This window comes from Arctopsyche grandis, chromosome 13 (genome assembly GCF_051622035.1).
Source record: "Arctopsyche grandis isolate Sample6627 chromosome 13, ASM5162203v2, whole genome shotgun sequence".
NCBI lineage: Eukaryota > Metazoa > Arthropoda > Insecta > Trichoptera > Hydropsychidae > Arctopsyche > Arctopsyche grandis.
In genome coordinates this window covers 4,324,940-4,348,306 of record NC_135367.1, presented here as the reverse complement: position 1 = coordinate 4,348,306, position 23,367 = coordinate 4,324,940, and the positions used below count along the sequence as shown (strand labels likewise).

Genomic DNA, 23,367 nt, shown 5'->3' with positions numbered 1-23,367 from the left:
GTGTTTAATTGTTATTTTGTTTTGTTTGTGTTATGTTTTTGACCATTGTGGCGCCTTAGGAATTCCTGTTATGCCACAATGGTCTGTTTAGAATAAAAAAAAAAAAAAAAAATATATATATATATATATATATATATATATATGAATATGTATGTATATGTGAATATATATATATATGTGTAGGTGTGTATGTATGTATATGTATATATGTGTATTTTTATATTTATGTATGTATGTATGTATGTGTATTTGTGTATACGTGTAAGTATTTGTGTATATATGGATGGTGTACATATATGTTTATATAATTGTCTTTGGCCAGGAAGGCGCATTGGGGTTACCTGCTAGGCCTTCGTGGTGTAAATTAAATAAAAAAATAATAATAAAAATAAAATATATAAAGTTGAAGGCTTCAAATGAATGATATACTCGTATAGTGTTGATTTAAAAACGCAGGCATTAAAAGTTTATTTTATTTGTCGACGTCCGTTATTGATGATAAAATACCAGCTCGAAAAGCAACATTAGGTACGTTATATCTAACGATACAATTTAAAGTGAGCTCCTCGTCGGTACTGAGTACAGTCTGAGCAATAAAATGTCGTATTTATTTGCAGCCGTCGTCGTCGTGAAAACAAACCCTACCAATAAAATCGTTATATCAATAAAACGTATGGACGGGGGGGGGGGAGGGCGGAGGGGAATTTCAAATGGAGGGTTTTAAATTTTTATTCGAATCCAAATCGAAACAATACGACTCAATCGCGAACGTACCGATAAGTGTTATTGTAATGGTCGTGGGACTTTTTTTTCCCCTCGATAAAACCCCAAAGGCATCTTGACCGTTAAAAATGGATGGGTCAGGACCTTCGTTCAATTCTTAATTCGGGGGGCGCTTTTATCTCGCAGGTATTATTATATGAACGCGGGTTTTGAAAATTAGTTTATAATATTTTCCCACCCGACTTTTTTTCGGTAGGTGTCGCGCTTTGGGGGTTTTCGGTTGAATTTGCATATAAATCGGCAATAAAGTCAACCGCAATATAAAAGAACGGCTGTTTATCTTAACACATTACACCATGAATCGAGATTGTGGATTAGATACCCGTCTAGATCCGATCTATAGCCGGAATAAATTACCGCAATTTCAGCACTAACCAGTCGATTTATTTATTTTTCAGGCGGGTACTTACTTAAAAATATACGTATATATGTACATACACATATGCGAGCGTATTAAAAATTTCACGGTTCGCTTTATCAAAATTAAATGTGGCAGATCGAATTACCTTGCTTAAAATAACGTAAAGTAAACATTAAAATGTTTAAATTAGAACTATATATATTTTAACACTGAATGTGTGTGTGTGTATTTCTTTCATGTGAATTTTTTATTTTATTCTGTACACGAAACTTTCCGTCAATTTGGATTGAACTTAAAATGTGTATTTTTAATTTATGCAATTCCAATTATTTGTTACGATATGCATAACTACACAGCTTTAAATTTGAAATACAATTTTAACATTAAAATGTTAAAATTAGAACTACATATATATATATTTTAACACTGAATGTGGGTATGTGTGTGTGTGTGTATTTCTTTCGTGTGACTTTCCTTCAATTTGGATAGAACTTAATGTGTATTTCTAATTTATGCAATTTTAATTATTTATTTCGATATATGTACATATGTTTAAATTTTAAATACATTTTTCATGGAAACTAAAGCGATAATAACCAATTTTATACAACTGAAAAACAATCAAATTTTAGTTTTACATAAATGGCTCTTATTTTCCTTTATCCTATTCTTATTACATTATATCAAAATAAATTAAAAAATATTTTACGCGCGAAAGAGAATCATAAATTATAACCGGCTTTAACAAAGCCTTCCAGTGTTCACTATAAACGTATTAACGTATAAACAGTATTCGCTTTAAACGCAATTCTCGACTTCACGAATGAAAAATTGCACATCAGATGACGAGTAACCTTTTGATGTGCACAGATGCAATTATTAAAATTGAGTTGGATCTTTATAATAATTTCATAAGGCAAAATTCGGAACTAAAGTATCAGAAGCACAGAACTTATACAGGGTAGGTATGTTGGGACTTTGGGTAGATTTCGCTTAGTGTAAGTGCGAGCAGTGCGCACGCATAAGGTACACGTGTCGTGAATCTGTGGTTCAGTCTGTCTAGTGCTTTTCGATCGTTTGCACCGCATCGATATTATACTACATTAACAATATATTTTGATCAGAATTGATTTGAAATCCGTCAGTAGCCGTGTCTGATTTATTCCGTAAATAAATAGTTAATATGTTAAGTTGTACTTCTGAACAGGTCAATTGCATATTTATTTCTTATCAGAGTTTGCCAATTTTATCTGATCATTGTTGAAACGGTTCCTCAAAACTGACAATAAATCATCTTTCCTATTATCACAAATCTTCTGTATTTATTGTATATACAATTTGTAAAAATTATGTAAAAAATTAAAATCCATAAATGTATCAATGGATTAATTATTTAATTAATTAATTAATTAATTGTTATTTCGTGTTCTTCAGCTTCTGTAAATACAGTGATTTATGTAATAATAAAACACTGCATTGTTTGTAATTAATTGTCCAGGAAGGCGCGTTGGGGTCTTCCTGTCAAGCCGTTCTGGTATATATCTATGTAAAAATAAAATAAAATGAAATATGCCCATACTGTGGATTGTTCACCCACTAATTGGCCATGTTGACAGTTGCTACTGCATACATACCTATATGTACATAAGAATATCAAATGTGTTTCTATCGGTCAAACATACCGATGAAAAAACATAAGATGGTTCAAAATAGTAGTCTAGTAGACATATCACCATTTTGCTTTAAATATACGAAATATACATATGCATATGCCAGCATTATGGCTCGGTGTTTGCGTTTATGTTTAGCAATGATAGGTTACCGGGTTCGATCTCATTCTAATATTTAATGCTGCTGATCAGACGTGGATATTTGTGACTCCAAGTCAATAGTTTCCAATCAGAGTTTGCCAATTTATCTGATTTCATCGTTGAAACGGTTCCTCCATCAAATTGGCAAAAAACATCCTGCCCGCTATGTCTAAAATATGTACAAGTCTAAATCCATAGATGTCTCTATGGATTAATTCATTAATTAATCAATTGTTATTTTCGTGTTCTTCAGCCTCTTGAAATACAGTGATCGCTGCATTATTTGTAATTAATTGTCCAGGAAGGCGCATTGGGGTCTTCCTGGCAAGCCTTCCTGGTATATATCTATGTAAAATAAATATATAAACGTCTTTTTTAAAATAAGAGTTCCAAATGGGAAAATCAAATTAAATTTTTGGTAATAATATGTATTTTTTTTGCCTTTAGATACGACGTGAGAGGCCGAGCCTTCAACAAAGCCCTATACTGGTCAGACCCAGCTACATTTGGACCTAGGGCTTACTTCGTGACAGTGTCCAAGCCAGCAGCCCTGACAATAGACTCGGTCAGATTGGACGACGAGGGCTTGTACATGTGTCGAGTCGACTTTAAGAATTCACCGACGAGGAACTTCGAAGTGATGCTGAATGTGATCGGTAAGTGAAAACCGGCTTTTGAAACTCTCTCGTTACAGCGAACCACAAACCTTTGCACACAGATCACTAGTTGGATTTTTTTTAAATTTATTTTTATAATTTCAGAATGAGCATAAGGAACTGTTATATACATATACATATATGTGGATAATATAAGATTTGGCGGTGTGTTTAAAATAAAAGTTTGCGTACCACCGAGCTACATAGTACATAGGTACGTAGAGATAGGCGGTTAGGCTCGCCGTAATCTAATAGGCGCGGATTCGTTAACCGACTCGCATGCAAATAGGCTTACTGCTACTACGCAAACAAGACGGGAATGAGAGAGAGAGAGAGAGAGAGAGAGGATGGAGGAGAGATCCGCCAGTAAATCTTGTTACCCCGGAGACAATTTACTTTCTGACGTGTCAGTATATATGTATACGAAACTTTCCCCTAAAAGGATTGTCTTTCATACGCGCGTGCACGGCACTTTGCGATTAAACTGGAGAACGCTCGTCTCCCTTATCTCTCATTCAATTTCTTCGGTAAACTTTTGCCCGGTGTAACTTTCAGTCGAAGGCACTATCATACAACTGGATGGTTGTGGATATGTCTGCGATGCGTTTGTATAATATAATGACGGTTAAGTTTCCCGCGTGTCTCTGCACAAAAGTCTGTCTTTGCAAAATGATGCAAGTGCAATGTCTCTCCGTATGCTTTGATGAAACATAAATTATATTTTATTTTTATTACATTTTATACCAGGAAGGCCTCACAGGTAAACCTAGGGTTGTCAGGCGTCCCGATCAATCTGGATTGTCACCAGTTTTAATTCTCGTATCCTGGTGTCCCGAAAAAACCTCTCGGGACGCCCAAATGTCCCGGTTTACTACGTTTTAAATTCCTACAGTAGTTTCAAAGTAGTCAAAATTAAACAATGTGTAGCATAAACTATGAACAAAAAGTCGATGACAGATGAAAGAAACAGACTTTCTGTGGATACTGTTGAAAGTATTCTAAAATGCATTGAAAACTATGATTTTGATTTTGATTTTTATTATTACGAAATTATGTTCACAAAACATCTTACATCTATTTTAATAGCTACTGATCTACTGATCATTTTCTATTTTACAATTTTATTTTATTTGGTTAGTAATCATAGTATTATATTATTATCATGTTAATGTACAGCATAATAGGAAAAACAGCTCAAAAACCTACTTACAATTATTATAAATGCTCATAATACATCTAATAGATAATATTAATTAAATCTAATCTATAATTTGGAAAGAGACTTTGTATGTAAATATCCTTGGTCGTCGTCATCGTCCGTAGATCGGTGACGTCATCGAACACGTGATTCGATTTTATTTTTTTCGATCCATGGGCGCCGATTTGTTTTTTTCGATTCAATGGATTCACCCCCGAGGGGGCGCAAGGCGAGTAGCTTCATGGGGCCCCGCCAAGGGCGCCACAAGGGGCGCAGCCCCGTGGGGCCCCGAAGGGGGCCCGGGGGGACGCAGCCTCATGGGGCGCAGCCCCATGGGGCCCAAAAGGGGGCGCAGCTTTATGGGGCACAGCCTTATCGGCCGCAGCCTTATGGGGCGCAACCTTATGGGGCGCAGTCTTATGGGGCGCAGCCTTATGGGGCGCTGTCTTATGGGGCGCAGCCTTAGGGGCGCAGTCTTATGGGGCGCCGCCTTATGGGGCGCCGCCTTATGGGGCGCCGCCTTATGGAGCTTAGCCACATGGGGCCCCGAAGGGGGCGCAAGGGGGCGCAGCCTCATTGGGCGCAGCCCCATGGGGCGCAGCCCCATGGGGCCCCAAAGGGGGCGCAGCCTCATGGGGCGTAGCCCCATGGGGCCCCGAAGGGGGCGCAGCCTCATGGGGCGTAGCCTTATGGGGCGCTGTCTTATGGGGCGCAGTCTTATGGGGCGCCGCCTTATGGAGCTTAGCCGCATGCGGCCCCGAAGGGGGCGCAGCCTCATGGGGCGCCGCCTTATGGGGCGCTGCCTTATGGGGCGCCGCCTTATGGGGCGCAGCCTTATGGGGCGCAGCCTTATGGGGCGCTGTCTTATGGGGCGCAGCCTTATGGGGCGCCGCCTTATGGGGCGCTGCCTTATGGGGCGCCGCCTTATGGGGCGCCGCCTTATGGGGTGCCGCCTTATGGAGCTTAGCCGCATGGGGCCCCGAAGGGGGCGCAAGGGGGCGCAGCCTCCTGGGGCGCAGCCCCATGGGGCCCCGAAGGGGGCGCAGCCTCATGGGGCGAAGCCCCATGGGGCGCAGCCTTATGAGGCGAAGCCCTAAACGGCAACTGATCATGGGGGCGAAGCCCTTGACGGCATTTAATCATGGGGGCGCGGAGGGGCGAAGCCCTAATAGGCATTAACTAAGGGGGGCGAAGCCCTAGGCGGCATTTAATCATGAGGGTGCGGAGGGGCGAAGCCCCAAAAGGCATTAGTTAAGGGGGGCGAAGCCCTAAATGGCATTTAATAATGGGGGCGCGGAGGGGCGAAGCCCTAAAAGGCATTAACTAAGGGGGGCGAAGCCCTAAACGGCATTTAATAATGGGGGCGTGGAGGGGCGAAGCCCTAAAAGGCAACTGATAATGGGGGCGAAGCCCTAGACGGCAATTAACCATGGGGACGTGATGGGGCGAAGCCCTTATCAGCAACTGATCATGGGGGCGAAGCCCTAGACGGCATTTAATCATGAGGGTGCGGAGGGGCGAAGCTCCAAAAGGCATTAGTTAAGGGCGGCGAAGCCCTAAACGGCAGTTAATCATGGGGGCGCGGAGGGGCGAAGCCCTAAAAGGCAACTGATCATGGGGGCGAAGCCCTAGACGGCATTTAATCATGAGGGTGCGGAGGGGCGAAGCCCCAAAAACCATTAGTTAAGGGGGGCGAAGCCCTAAACGGCAGTTAATCATGGGGGCGCGGAGGGGCGAAGCCCTAAAAGGCATTAGCTAAGGGGGGCGAAGCCCTAAACGGCAATTAATCTTGGGGGCGCGGGGGGCGAAGCCCTAAAAGGCATTAACTAAGGGGGGCGAAGCCCTAGACGGCTTTGAATCATGGGGGCGCGGAGGGGCGAAGCCCTAAAAGGCAACTGATCATGGGGGCGAAGCCCTAAACGGCAATTGCTCATGGGGCGTGGAGGGGCGAAGCCCTAGAAGGCAAAGGCTCAGGGGGGTGCCGAGGGCGAAGCCCTAGAAGGCAAAAAAAAAATAGATTTTTTTTTTGATTTTTTAAAAAAAAAAATTTATTTTTTTTTTGATTTTTTTTTTTATTTTTTTTTTATTTTTTTTAAAATTTTTTTTTTTAATTTTTTTTTTAAATTTTAATTTTTTTTTTTTTTTTTTAATTAAATTAGCTTAGTCATGTTTAAGCGGTTTATATTATAAACACTGAGCGAAGCCGGGTAATACAGCTAGTACTATATAAAGTCGATGACCTAAAGCAGAGAAAACTATGATTTAAATTGTTGCCAAATGTATTATTATCTAATTACAATCAAAATACTCTTGCAAAAGGCTAAATCTACTGAAAAGTATAAAAAAATATAGACTTTAGAAACCTATTTAAGGTTACTTTTGTTCCTATTCGTTGGTTTATATTATATTGTCAATTGTTTTTAAATGTGACTGCTTTTGTTCCTATTTAAGTAAATAATATAATTAAATAATTTAATATAAATTAAAAATTATTTGATCTGATTTTTTTGGGGTGGAAGGTGTCCAGGTTTTACTTGCATAAAATTTTACAACACTAGGTAAACCCCAGTGCGCCTTCCTGGCTAATTACAAAAAATACAGCATTTTTATTATATATGTAGGTACAAGTCGCTGAATTACGAGACACAGAAAGCTCGCAAATTAATGAGACATCTATGAATTGTACATACATTTTTATTGTAGATTAATAATACTCAAATAGTGGTGACTTAGTAGGTAGGAATGTTTTTAGCCAACTTTTTATCGGGAACCGTTTCAACAATGAAATCAGAGAAAATTAGCAAACTCTGATAGGAAACGATCTACCTGGAGTCACAAATTCCAGGTCTGACCAGCAGCACTACAGATATACTCAAAAAAAATATTTTCAATCGAGGTCAGCTCATGGGATCGAACCGAATTAAAATTCGAAATTCGAATTTAAAAATCGGATTAAAAATTAAAAAAAATCTAAAAAAACTGTATTGTTTTATTTTTATTTCGATAATACCGGTATCAGATAAACCGGTATTTTTGCAATCCCTACGTATAATTATAGTCCCAATTAAGCATAGCTGCAAATCTTATAGCATACTGAGCTTTATATCATACTAATAATAATTGGATGTACAATATACTTAAGATTCTTATTTCATGAGTTTGTCATAATATATCTTAATTATCATATGACTTACTAACACGAGAGGGCATTTTAAGTTTTTAAAATATTAATTTTCATTTCAAATCTCATATTCCCTTAATGTAGAATTTTCCACGTCTCTGTCTGTACACATGAATATCTAAGTGTATGTATGCTTTAATGAAACATAAGTTTTATATAATTTTATGTAATAGTTTTAATTTGAATATGATACAATATTAATAGGGGGAAGTGTACGATGAAAATGTTGCAAGCTTTATTATGTGACGTGTAATTATAATCCCAATTAAGCATAGATTCAAGCTTTATAGTATGTTTGCATTTTATTAGTTACAAAATGAGCTTTATATTTATGGTGTTTGTGGTCTTAATTTTATGAACCTGTATCATTTTGAAGATCTTTAATGATTAGCATGATAGATAATGCTATTCTTAGTTTAGTTCAGGTTTTTAAATATTCATAATGTTCTTATAATTCATAATTCTCATACTGATTGTTTAGATATCAAAAAAATATCGTTCATTTTATTGATTAAGCCCCTTGAAAAATATAAATAATATAGTATACATATGTACATATGTGTTGTCGTAATTGAAGTAACTTTACGAATATAATATACATATGTATGTACGTATGAAGTACATGTATGTATGTATATCTGAAAATGTTTACCAATTTTATTTTGGTGCATACTTTCAAAGAAAAATGAATCTTTTTTAGTAAAGTACAGCATAGATTAACATTTTCGTTTGAACTTTAGAGTAAGTGACTCATGGTAATATTGCATCGTAAATATGTATCATGTTCAGAATAAATTTTATTCATATTATTAAAATCGAAAAATAAAATTGTATTTGGAAAATATCTAGCACGTTGATAAGAAAGTACATAGATTCGTTGTTGTCATTTTCGCTTCTTTTTATTTTCCGGCGTTTTACGTTCTGAAGAGCGTTACGCGCACTTCATCTCGCAATATTGCGCAATATTCGTCGGCAGTTAAATTATTGCGAAAGTCACACGCAAAAGAAGAGCGTCGGAAAAATATGAAAAAACAATTCGAAACGAAACGGCGGTAGGGGAGTATGAAAATAATAACGAGCCTTGACATTTTATTGCGTTATTTCGAAAATTGGGGCGAAAGTGACAGATGTTTCCGCATTTCCATGGCCGAAAGCAACAGGCGCTCTCCGAGACTAATTTGCTTGAATTGGCTTATTGCCGACTCAGAGCCGAGAGCAGATGTTCACGTATCGTTGACAAATTCATTTTATCTTCGGTTTTGGTCCGTTTTTCTTCCCACAACCCCCTACCTTTCCCCTCACGCTGTCGGATTCTGGCGACCTTCACTTGTTAGTCGGAAATTGGTTTTCCCCGAAAATTGTACAAGGCCAATAATGAAACAAACTTGTTACTACAATTTAACAACGATCCACCTAATCAGCTTAGTAATCATTTAACTTGAATTAAATCAATACTAAATTTTTGGAATCGGATGCCTCTGGTTTATATTTATGCGAGAATCATTTAGCCGTAATTTATTCACCGAACGTTCCTATCGGTAACACAGTCAAATTAACAATAACATAAATTAAACGCGTGCGCGACGATAGGGTTAAATTGAAGATTGCGCGATATGACGTATAACCGTACAGTCAGAGGTGTCTAAATTTCTAGAGTTTATCTTCAAAATGTGTGTGTGTGTGTGTGTGTGTGTGTGCAAAATCACCGACCTTAATTAATGTGATTTATTGCACCGACATTTTACGTAAAGTTTGTGTGCGAATGGTTGGCGGGATTGAGTGCGGGAAATTTATAGTTATTATAATTATTTTTTAAATTAAAATATCGTTTAAAATGAATTGTGAACGGCAATTTGAACGGAATTGGAAAACCAATAAAACGAAGTAAAAAGGCGCGAGATCGCATAGTCCGTTGAATTTTAAATGTCTCGGAAAAACTTTTGACGGGAAATGAATTATATTTTCGTCGGCCGGAGAAAATTCTCTTTTTCTTCTCAAGCGCTCTCTTTTCACCCTTCAAACAATAAGTTATATGCAAATTTTTTGGCCCCCCTCCAGGATTAATTTTACAAAATGAAAAGACAAAAAAATATATAAAATAATAAAGAAAATTATTATATGTACTTTGGATTTTACACGGTTGTAACTCGGAACTTAATATAAAAACTTATTTCATTTTTAATTAAACTCTCGTACAATTTTAATAATTTTTATACCTGTCACAATTTAAATTACTTTTTCTGGAATTAAAACAACAATGTTCAAATACCTGTTATTTACTTCACAATAGTACCTACATATGTATATATGTATTTATGTTTCTAAGAACGAACTTAATATACCTATATGTTTCATAAATATTATGTATATTATTTCAAATAACAATATACATTAATTTAAATGTTTACTTAATCAAAATTAAAAGCGTTAGAAAAAATATTTTTTTTACGGATCGGACATCAGTCAAACATCACTCATCGTCCAACGTCATTTTTGAGCTGCTATTTAATGGATCTGATCTGAAGTGTATTTTAAATTGAAAATTAAATATGAAGAATGCTAAAAATATCGTACTTACATACCGGAGACTAATTTTCGAGTAAATATATTGATTTATAACTGACTGCTAACAAATTGAAGCCTCATAGCTTTCCGATTTTTTCGGTAACTCAATATTTTTGCTTGACAATTATTTGAATAGCATATAATATTTAAAATTTACATATAATATTTAAAAACAAAAATTCTTCATAGCAAGGAGCATCCAAAGTTTTATATACTTTTTTTTTGATACTCGCTGCTCGATAATTAGTGCGGTGTAGAACGAATAAACACTCTATTTTGTAATCTAGAAAGCGATTGATTAAAATAATTAATGATTAACCGACAAATAACCTTATATTTATTGATGAATATTTTGTTGAGAAAATTTGCTTATGTAAAACTTTATCAGTCCGTTACTACAGGCAGGGAAAAAGTTTTTCTCAGTAGTACCGATAGTGAAAAATGTTAGTTGTAAAGTGAGATTTATAAAATAAATAAATTACAGATCAGACCTTATGCTTACATTTTAAAATTTATTTAAAATTTATAATTTATAAATTAATTCAATTAAAAGAAATTTTATATATGTACATATTTGATTTTGTTGAATCAACGACTGCACAATTTACTGTATTTTTACTCCACGATTTTAATTATTTTGCTGAATTGCGTTTAAGCTTGGCATTTAATTCTGGATTTATGAACATTGTACATAAAACAAAATCGAGGACAAATTCAAACAATACGATCGACAACAGAGGCATCTTAACGATGCGATATCCCCATCACACTCCCAACAATTCCGTAGCCATGCAAAACCCATCGAACCGTTAATTTCTGAAGACGACGCCGAATTATCTCAAGAATCGACATTAACACAATCCCATCGTCGAGGGGGAGGGATAGGATTTGGAATTGTCGTCCGATAACTATTCGTGATCGATAAGGAGTGTGAGGAGGAGACAAGAGTGGGGCTTTCTGCGAAAACGCATTATCGTCGCCCCAGTTAGTTGCCCCCAGTCCAGTGCCGCGGCGATAATTGGGGCTTAATTTGTCGTCGGTCGCCAAAGGGCATTCCTGTAGAACCCTTAGCCCCCAAAAACGTCCCCATCCCTCGCGTAGGAAATCCCCGTTAACTATTTGCGCAGTGCTGTTCGGTAGTTTGCCTCGGACAAATATCCGGGACGATATTAACGCGGACGTCGCACGACTCCTCCAGCTTCCGACTATTATGATTTAAGGGATGGGGGAGGGTCTCGGTGTGGTTAACCCTCATCCCCGTGCACAATAAATACCTCTAGAGTGGATGCCCGAAGGGGGTGGTGGTGTACAAGAAAGCCACGAAAGTAAATTTGCATATTAAATCACTGCTAACTCGAGAATGGGCCCGCTTGCTCTGTATCTAGCGCGATCGGAGTCACGCATAAATCACACAATTTAAACAGTCCTCTCTCTCTCTCTCTCTCCACCTCACCTGCTCGACTCTCTCAGTTCAAACTTTAATTAGTGTAAATTTAATTAATCGCGTTTCGAATGTTGGAGTTTGCTATTTTTAACCGTAGGGGTCTGGTGTGTGTATCTGTATGTTTTGTTTGATAATACATATCTGATACATTTATTTTCATTTTAATATATAAAACTTTATATTTTTTCAATTCTATTCATCATTTGTTTGCTTTTTAAATTACGTTGTGGCATTTAACTTATTTAAAGTAATGAAAATGTGGCAAAGTTTCATAAAGCAGTGCGAAGAGACATCGACGCGCGACATTATCAGCGCAAACCCAGAGTTTCATACAAATACCAAATTACATATTGTTATATATGTATGTATGTACCTCGCTAATCTTTTAAAATTTCCATACTCAAATTTCACTCTTGACAATATCAAATCTATTTAATACAGGAATGCCAGACATTGGTCATTAAAAGTCGATAATAATCGACTATTTAAACCGCTTTGGTGTAACTTTCAGTCATAACATCAGACTCATTGAACGAGTTACAACATTAGATAATTTCAGGATAATTTTAACATCCAACTGATCGAGAGAATCACAACATCGATTCAACCAGCATGAGAATAAGCTCTTTAAAGTCAGAACATCAGGCCGAGTTAATCAGTGCAGTATATTATAAACAGTTCTAAGCTTTTCTCAATAATAAAGTGCTCTTCGAATATATTAGTGATAATTTAAAGTGCATCTATTAAAATACTATATGTATATTATAAGGATTCAGTGTTCAAGAATTTCTGTTATTCAGAACCTTAAAACTTTAAATAAAAATAAATATTGATTGAGATGTTGATTGAATGGTCATCATCAACATTTTTAAAAATACAACCAGTGGAACGTGAAAAATCACCAATTTTACCTTGTATAAGTATTTTTATTGTATTTGTACAATATTTGATAGTCAACAATCATCAGATTAAAATACATCTCTAATAGAATTTTCGAAATTCTTTCAAATATACGCGACTTTTATATGTGAAATGAATGGATATTAAAATAGGATTTTTAATATAATCCGGACCGGAAGAATAAAGCTGCCTTTAAAGGATATACTTGAACATAATAAATACAAAGCAAAATGTAATATGTTTACACATAAATGCTCGTTTTATTGAAATTGGAGAAATCTTATATAATTTGTTTGTTATTTTAATAAAATATTTCCAAGAAGTGAATGTTTATAGAACGGTGTATGTAATATGAACCAAGATTTTCCTCGTATTTAAATGCTATGAACTCATAAAGTTGATATATAAAATGATTCTTTAATAATTAAAATTTCATAAATTGTCCGTATAACGCGTTTTGTTTTATAACTGTATATTTTAACTAGTGAAACTTCTTATATATGTACATATGTAGTTAAAATCCAAATAAAAATATTATTTTCAATTGTACTTTCGTAGTATTGTCAAACAAGGCTATTGTATTTCACGTACCTATGAAATTTAATATTCAGGCAACAAATGGAAAAACGTCGTAAACATTGCATATAAATATGTATTTAGCGTAATGGAAGCAATGAGGAAGTTGAGTCGATCTGCGTGGGGGTGGGGAAGGCTTTGAATAATTTACATCAGAGGATCATTGGAAAATATGAAAAACCCTCTGTTTCCGCCTCGGTGGTAAATTTTACGAAATTTCGATATCTAAGTGATAATCTTCCCCTCACGCAAAGTTTCGTTGCCGACCGTATGAATCGTAATTTTTATTCCTCCGGAATATTCAAACGAAAAACTGGGTCGCTTTTCTCAACAAAACGCTTATTAAGTCCAGTTTGTTAAATCTTCGCAAACATTACGCATGAATGGAGATTTTTCCCTCTTTTAATGAATTCGTTCGATCCGTTGAGTTTCGTATTAGAAAATAACAGTCGTCGTTTATTCAAATATAAATTAAAAGTACAAAATTTATTCGTGCAATAACAATTTATTATTTACACAATCATTACACGTGAATGAATGATTCAATATGTTTAATTTTCATTTCAAACAAGTCGAATAAGTGCCCGTAGTCTAGCATGTGATTGTACACCAAATTTGGTGATTTTAAATCGAAAGCTGTTTATATATAAAATATTTATATAAATCACATTTTGTTTGTTAGACCATTCAACGTTAAATGACAGTGCAAATGCGTTGCTTTTTAAAGCTAATCACTTCAATATATAAAGAGCTTAAAAAGCTTTCGCGCGCGTTTGTACAATTATTCAAGCTTTGAAGCGACAACACTCGTCGATTCGCTGAATTATTATGACCACAGGTCGTTTTAACCCTTTCGTTGACAGGTCTTTATATGTGGCCGATGGTAACACAGACCCACTTTGACACGAAACGTATAATAACGAATCGATACTCGAATCGGACCGACCTGTGGCCCCTTAATTATAACCGGAACCGGATCCGGCAAGGGCCGGTTTGCACCGATACGTATATTTGTTTATAATAAATTCCGACGTGTTATAAATAGCACGTCGAGAATTATTTTCCGCAAAGGGTCAGAATTCGACGCAACCACTTCCTGTGCGAAATTAAGTAAGCAAATATTGAAACTCGGTTGGCCCCGAATCGCTTTGCTTGCGGTGTGATTGTTTATCAGTGAGATATGTATGCACGAAGAGGTTTTGTTGTTGTTGTTGTTGTTGTTTTTTATTATCTTCATTATTTTCACGTGGTCCAAAAATGAATGTATGAACAGAAGCAGCGACGATGTTAGTGAATAAAAAAAAAGAAAATCGTACGGGGATATATGTTATTGGCAATTTATTTTGCGGTCGTACGTTGTACGTGTACGTGAACGTGTGTTAAATTCACAAAGAAAATTACGAGCGCGTGCTTGGAAAATTTTCGAGCGCAATTTTCACGTAAAAAATATCTTAATTGACACGTTTGAATTTTTTCCCTCCCCTGCGTAATCGCGCCGAATTTTCCCACCCGCGAAGTATCTAGATTTTTTTCGTACGTATTATTATTTATTTAGAATGGTGTGAATTTAAATTGGATGTGTTTCGTTTCATCAATTGTGTGCTTGAATCGAAAATTTAATTATTGCAGTATTGAAAAATTCACTAAGAACAATCTTCATATCTACTGATATATGTATGTACATTTTCATATTTATTGTTATAAGAATATAAATTCCATATTTTTCTCTTAGGTTTCATTAACAAAAAAAATCATTTTTATTAGAATGGCAACGTTGGCTAATGAAAGTTCATTGATAAATACGAGTTAGGAGTATTTTATATAGTATTTAACCAGCAAAATTGGTAAGTGTATAATGCTATGAACTGGTGGGTCATGGATTAAATCCCTGGACCAGCGCTGCTGGCCAGACCTTGGATACATGTAATTCCAGGTCGATCATTTCCTATCAAAGTTTGCCAATTTATCTGATTCAATTGTTGAAATGATTCCGACCGAATTGGCCACCTACCCTTATGTGTTACCATTATTTGAAATTTATAATAATAATATCATATATTTATATATAACATACAAACAGTACAAATTTGGTCATGGAACATATTCTGTAATAGCAATATTGTAAATGATTCTTTTAAAATAAATAAACATGAAGTATGGTATAACGAGGAGTGATAGGAAATGGAACACCTAGGTACAAAGTATGAGTAAGAGAATTAAGAGATTGAAATGGCAATGGTAGAATGAACGAAAAATAGATGAAAGAAGTGCACGAATGGTACTCACAATAATATAAAAGGTTGAAAGAAAGACAGCAAGGTAGATGAGTGGTTTAAAATAGACAAATATGTGGGGTGAGATAAATGAGAGTTGTGCAAAATAGAGACAAAGAGTGCTAGAGAGGCCTTCATCCAGCAGTGGATGGAGAATAGTTGTAAATTATGATGATGATGATTTATTATATGTATGTAGCATGCTTCTAAATTTTGAAAATATAACACACTCATACTAACACATAATAAGGAAAATTTTTTTCATAATATTCAAAATACTATAAAGATTTTAGATAATATAAGCCTCTTTTTAACAGACATTTACTGTATTCAAATAAACACACTTTAATTTCAACATTTTCATGTAAGTGTAATATTAACATATAATTGCAACATGCTTCATGCATAAATGTAATAATATAATATTAAACTTTTGGTTAAATTTGACTATAAAAATATAGGCGAATTAATATTTTTCTTAGTCATTATTCAACCTTCAAAATGTATTTATATATGTATGTATGTATATACATACACATACAGTATGTTTATTTCTAATTTGCCATTTTAAGCTTTCAAATAAGACAGGGCTATCAATTAATGCCATAATAATATATAATTTGCGAAAAAAATCAGCACACTGTGCGCAGTGACCTCGACAATGCGATTTTGCATTCGCTAAAAATAATTCTCATATTAAATTTAAATGGAAAAAGTTTTAGGGTCAACTAACAAAAAAAAAAGCGAATAGCCGCTTTAGAAAATTGATAGCAAACCATTAGCTTAATAGTACAATCTTCTAAAAGCTCGTTTTCGTGTCTGCATTCGGATTACTCAATTCGCCCGCTATAATGAGGTATAACACTGTAATTTATGCAAATTTACCATATTATCGACTCGCCGGCTCAAAGCAGGATAATGTCTTTCTACGGATGCTATTATTATTAAAAAATTTTTATAACTGTTATTTGGCGGTTCGGAAAGCCTCCTGCGAGTGTAATTCGCGTACGTACGTTTATAATAAAAAATTTTATTGTATTCTCATACGTCGAGCGCAGAAATATCATACATTGAAAACACGTTCCGCGGAGGGAAACCATTAACGTTGCTATGGTTAAAAGTAATTAAATTTATGGATGTTAGTGGTCGTAAACCGGTGGGGTTCGTGGCGTGTTGCCGTTATTGAAGACCTTTGTTTTGATAAATAGCCCCGATTGCCGTCCGGTCAGATACGGTATTTAATTCGGTTTATTAAGGCCGTTACGAATGAAATTTCTTTTTTGGATGAAAAAATTTCCCACAACCCCCACCCCTTCCATATTTAATACGTGCGCGATTACATTTTCCGTGTGCCTACGAGTGTGTGTGATGTTGAACTAGTTGTTGTTAAAATAACATAAACGGAAACTGGCGTGATTTACGATCAAAGCGAACGGCGCTAATAAATCAATTTTTTTGCTTTTTTATGTTTAGTATTTAAATATTGTGCTTTTGTTTTAAAATTTGTACCGGTCTTTGCAATTGATACAAAATATTTGATTTTAAAATGCTTTTTATTATTACTACATTATGTTCACAATACATCTTATATCTATTTTAATAGCTACTGATCTACTAATCATTTCCTATTTTACAATTTTAATTTAATTTTGTTAGTAATCATAGTATTACATATATTATTAATTTTGTTAGTAATGTGAGGAAACGTAAGAATGTAAGAAGTATGTTAGATGAATTGAAATGGTTGGACATTAGAAATAGTCTTAAAGTAAGCACTTTAAAGTTTATATATAAGCAAGATAAGAATCTATTACCCAAATATTTTAAAAATCATAAAGTTAGGAATAGAGATATACATAATTATAAAACGAGAAATGGGAATAAATTAATTATAGGTAGAATTAAGAAAGCTAAAACTGCAGGAAGTGTTTTTCATAGAGGTGTTCAAATGTATAATGCCCTTCCTGAAGGCATTAGAAGTTCTAATAACATTGCTGCTTTCGTGAAGGGTGTTAATGGATACCTTTGTGGAAGATGATTTATAATTTTTTGTTGTTATTTTGTATTATATGTATTAGCAGTTTTGATATTTGAATAAATAAATAAATAAATAAAATAGATAAAAATCATTCTAATATTAATGTACAGCATAATAGGAAGAGCTCAAAAACCTATTTACAATTCTTATAAATGCTCATAATACATCTAATACATAATATTAATTAAAGAATCTCTAAAGTCGATGACCTAAAGCAGATTGTGTTTAGGTAATCATCTTTGCATCGACTACAATTAAGCCAAAGTGACATTACAGATATACTCCAAGGCGTCACAGTAGCTAAGCATAAATAATTAAAATATACCAATATTAAAATAAAACATCAAAATAAAAATAAAAATAATGTAAAATGATTCAAAAAATGTATTAAATTAAATGATATATGAAAAAATAAATGTGAGAATACAAAACAATCCCTCAACCAGATCGGTATATTTTTGATTGAACAAATCCAAATTAACAGAAATCTATGTAGTTGGGTATTTGAATAATTTAAGATCGTCAGCATACCATTCATGGTGCTTAATGACCTTAAAGATATCATTTATAAATACAATGAAGTGGAGGGGACCTAAATTGAAATCTTGAGGAGCGTCTTATGCTGTTATTAAAACGTTAATAAAATAGCCTATTTAAATCACCTTATCAATAATTTCCAAAATTAAGCCTCTCACAAACTTCCGATAGTTTTGAAATTTTTCCATTTTGCCAAAAGTATAACAGTACGAAAAAAATTTTTTGACATTTTAAATTCGTTAAATAATTAATTATAAGTATTTTTATACAAAAAAAATCACAATCTATAGAAAACATATTCGACTTTTGATTATAATACTTGCTTTGAACACAGAAATACTAGATTTTGAGTTCAAGCTGGCAAAAGCTAAAAAACTGGAAAAATTGTGCATTTTTTTAAATGTATGTCATATCTCATAAAGCAAAGCAAACCAACGAAAATTATAATCATATTCAAATTAAATGGATCAAATTTAATAAAGATCGATTAATTTTTGTGCTGGTAACTCAAATGTGATATTTTGTTGCTCAGTGCAATTTAATTCATATAATTTTTACAAATCTATTTAAAGTTAATAAAATTGAGATTTTAAATGCCTAATTGTTTTTTGAAAACTGTTTATTTATAAAAACAACTGTTTTGATAAATTGTTCAATTTAATATTTCAAATTAATTGAAAGGGGTATAGTCAATATTGAATAGGAAACGTTGAAAAAGTGAACGGTTGTTTATTTTATTGTTCATAATTGGCAGTTATTTATAGGAAAGCAATTGTTCGAATCGTTTACCCTTACGATGAAACTTTATCGCGCTGTATACATATGTATAGTATTAAATATTTCAACGTAAGCTTTCAGCCGTTGTTTAATTGGGTTTTTGCTTCTTCGTACAATAGTAAACAATTGCGGTTTATAAGATAGCGAGCGAAACTTAATTTCTGATGTGGTTTCGAGATTCAAAATTTCAAACGAAAGCGCGACTCAAAACACAAATAACGCAAATCAACCCGAAACCGGAGAGTGGTCTCAAGATGGGGGGGGGGGTCTTAGGGGGAACGTGGGGTATATTCTTGGCCGCAAACTTTGCCATTATTGGATTAGGGCGTCGTAATTCAAATTTGAACAGCGAAATTTAATTAATTGTTGATATTTATATGTTTGTTCTCGAGGAAAAGTTGGAGACGCCCATAAATTGGCGGAGAAACGATGCGCTTTTCACGGTGTTTAGGCCCTAATTGAAAATCGCATAAATCGTGCAAATAATCAAAATTGTCAACAGACGTGCTCTTTACTTTATCTTTCGTGCTGACAATTAGTTTTTAAGCAAATTTGAATGATTTATTACTTTTAATACATCGTATTGTATTTGGAATGGGTTTTGATATTTCTCAATGTGTTTCATAAAATTTTTCATTATTAAATGCTCATCAATTTTGTAAATGAAATATAAAATTGCGTGTTGGTCACATGAAATTTTTATTAAACGCTAAAGACAATCTAGTCAGCACCCTCAGCGAGTATTGTGATTACAAAAGCGAGAGATAGAGTGAGGAAAGAAACCTCATTTTCCCACCCCCTCCGGAATTACTTTAAAGGTTTTAATAATTGAGAATCCTTCCGCACATCCTGGCGTTATTTTTAAATATTAAAAGCCTCTTTTCACTCTCCCCAGCCACCTAGTCCACTTCGTTCATTCAATTTCTCCCTAAGTGTTGAAAATAATGAATGGTGAGAGGATCGCTCACTCAAAAAAAAAAAAAGTAAAAATCATTATTATTGCACATCTTCTATTTTAACCATGCAAAAATCTGACGAAAGAGTTCATTGACCAATCGACATTTTTGATTGGTTAATTTGTAACAAATTTTCGCCTAATTTGAATTGGTCATTTTGCATTAAATGCGATATTTGATGTTGTGCTCAATTTTATGTGGAGTTAAAAAAATTGAATAAGAAAGCATCATATAACAGCTACGATTTCACATGGATACAAATAATGCGTGGATCGAAAAATAAAAAAACGTTTATCATTAAATAAATAGATTTTATTTAATGATAATAGTTTATTTTAAATTAGTATTTAAAAAAAAAATTAAAAAGCTAAATTTCAATACGATATTTTGCAAGAGAAATATGTAGAACAATAATAGATAAGGAACAGAATTATTTCCTTCTACCAAAAAAGAAACATAATTATATTAAGTTTTAATAAATTTTTGATTTCCAAATCAATAAATCAAAGCTAGGCTATATAAAAATATTAAAAACAATTTATTGATCGTTATTTTATTTTGATTTTGAGATGGTTTTTATTGTTTATAAATGATGTTCACAATATATCTTAGGTATACTCTAATATTTTGATCTAGTGATTTTTTTTTTTGTTTTTGTTTTTGTTTACAGAATTAAATAAAATGTTATTTTAATGCTAGTTTTACACTATAATACAAAAATTAGCTCAGAAATCTAACAGTTATAAAATATATTTAACTAAGTTATAACCAATAGAGAGCAGAATTTATATTGGTTCACGAAAATTCACTGCAAAAAAAAATAATTTAAAAATCACTTTATAAGTCGACCGCACCTAGGCTAATTAATAACTCAATATTCAGACATAAAAATTGTTTATCGAAGAGATAAAAATGAAATTTTATTAATACATATTGATGTATTTACAGAAGATACAAAAAAACATACTTGCAAAAAAAATAAACATATAAGTGCAATAATCTCGCGCATTCAGAAACATACAAACATATATATAATTGTTTTTTAAATAATTGAATAAGAAAGCATTACATATATAATAGCTACGATTTAAAAATGATTCTTTGTTATTTTTTACAGTATTAAATAATATATTATTTTAATTTTAGTTGTACAGTATAATACAAAAATTAGCTAAAAAATCTAATAGTTACAAAATATATTTAACTAAGTTAAAACCAATAGAGAGCAGAGTTCATATTGGTTCACGAAAATTCGCTGCTAAAAATAACATGTTGTTTCAAACGAAGAAGATCGGTTCTATGACTTAAAATGTATAGAAATGATGAGAGATAGTCAAAGGAAAATTGGAAAATAAAACTAATATTTTATTACTGAACAGATACAACTGTAAACCATAACAAATCAAACATAAATTCATTTTCATAAATTGTGTCATATATAAATCAAAATTGGAAGTATTGCACGTACGAAAATTGATAATTTTTATAAAGCACACTTCAAGATAATAAACATTATCAAGTGTACTGACAGACACACTGCACATAATATTTTCTAAGATTATTCAATTGCAAATGCTGTAAAATTTTTATTAGTTATATAATTTATAGTTTCACGTCTTGACCAATTTCCATGCTCAAGTTTCCTCTTGCCTTTTTACATCCTTTTTGCCTTTCGTCGTGAAGTATTTATAATATAATCACCTTAATCTGTCTGTGTGTGTCATTTCTTCAAATTATTAAGAGGTGCTATTTGCAACCCAACTGTATTGGAAGAAATTAAGTTAAGGATTTAATCTCCCCATTATTGATTATCGGTTGCGCCCTTTGTTCCATATCATAAAAGCAAATACTAATTTATTTACTTTTCACCTATTGCTCTAGCCTTACGTTGCTTAAATTTAGCCAGCGATCACATTGATATTTTTAATATTTCACCAAAGAATCTATTCGCTCGGGTATTGTCTTCTACTTTTAATTTTATTTAAACGTATAATTTTCAAAAGTCAAAAAATAATCATGCAGCTCCAGATTGCTACGAAAGGCATTCTCAGCGGTTGAAGCGGCAAGTAGTAATTTTGGTGAGAAAAACATTGAAACTCATGAAAATCACATTTTTAGGTATAAATAGTGGAGAGGATAGAAAAAGTCTCAGTGTATGTGTAATTGATATACAATTTATTTAATAAAAATTAACGTACATAACTTTTACCATTAAAAACAAAAACAGAAAAAAAATAAAAAGGCTAAATTTTAATTACAAACAATAAAAACTTTTTAAATTAAATTGAAACCAAAAATAAAATTTAAAAAAAAAACAATAAAAAAATTTCCCATTTTAAAATTTATTTAAAAAGCTCTAACCCTAACAAAGCTTAAATATGTAGATGATAAATCCTCTTGTACATATGTACGTACAATGATAATTATATTTCAGAATAAATATATGTAGTGCTTTATTTTGTAGCTGTTCTGGTTTGCTAGATCGAGGCCCGTTGCAATATATTCGTAAATTGAACAGAATCTTCAGTTGACCACTTGATGAATGACTGTAACTAAAATAACTACATATATGAATATTTATAACTTAATTGAATAATTACTATATAACATATCGGTAAATAGAAAATTATTTACCATTTTCAGGATATTCAATAGGATTTGATTCATCAAAGCAAATGATTTGTATCAACTCAATTTATACTATTTAAGTAATGTATAATACAGTTGAATTGCATATTTTGAAATATTGTAGACTAATTAATTGTTTGGAAAATCTGTAAATAAAAAGATGATGATGATTACTTACAAATTAAAATTAATTTAAAGAAATTAAATAAAGTATAACAACTTACTCATTTTCAGGACATTCTGTAGATTTGACAATATTATTAGGGGTCTGGATTTCCGTATTATGTATACTTACATACATACATATATACTATGGTTGTTTGTGGATAGAATGCCCTTTTCTGTATGTACTTAATACATTCTATGAAAATCTTCAAGCGTTGCTTTAAATTATTTCATGGTTATGATTATTAATATTTTTTATCAGTAGCGTCGATTTACATACATATATTTTTCAATTGCATTGTTATTATTAAACTTACAAATATTACTTTAATATAAACTTTTGGAATTTATCAAATTACATTTGATAAATAATATAGACTTCACACGCTATTTTTTTGTTTTTACACAAATAAAAAAAATTTTTGAGCTTTTTCCTTATTATACTCGACACTTAATTAAATCATAATATAAATACTAACAAATAAAATAAAATTTAAAAATATAAAATGGTCACTATT

At 33.2% G+C, this 23,367-nt stretch overlaps 2 protein-coding genes across 3 annotated transcripts in view; one reads left to right on the top strand and one right to left on the bottom strand.

The window, feature by feature from the left end:
• Window positions 1-23,367, top strand: part of LOC143921569 (B-cell receptor CD22-like) — a 520,711-nt gene that overhangs the window by 50,543 nt on the left and 446,801 nt on the right. The window contains exon 3 of the mRNA XM_077444921.1: window positions 3,403-3,611. Within this exon, the coding sequence (XP_077301047.1) occupies window positions 3,403-3,611 (209 nt within the window). The remainder of the gene's footprint in view (window positions 1-3,402; window positions 3,612-23,367) is intronic.
• The window catches only part of LOC143921513 (uncharacterized), a 381,855-nt gene that overhangs the window by 224,584 nt on the left and 133,904 nt on the right, over window positions 1-23,367 (bottom strand). The window lies entirely within an intron of this gene.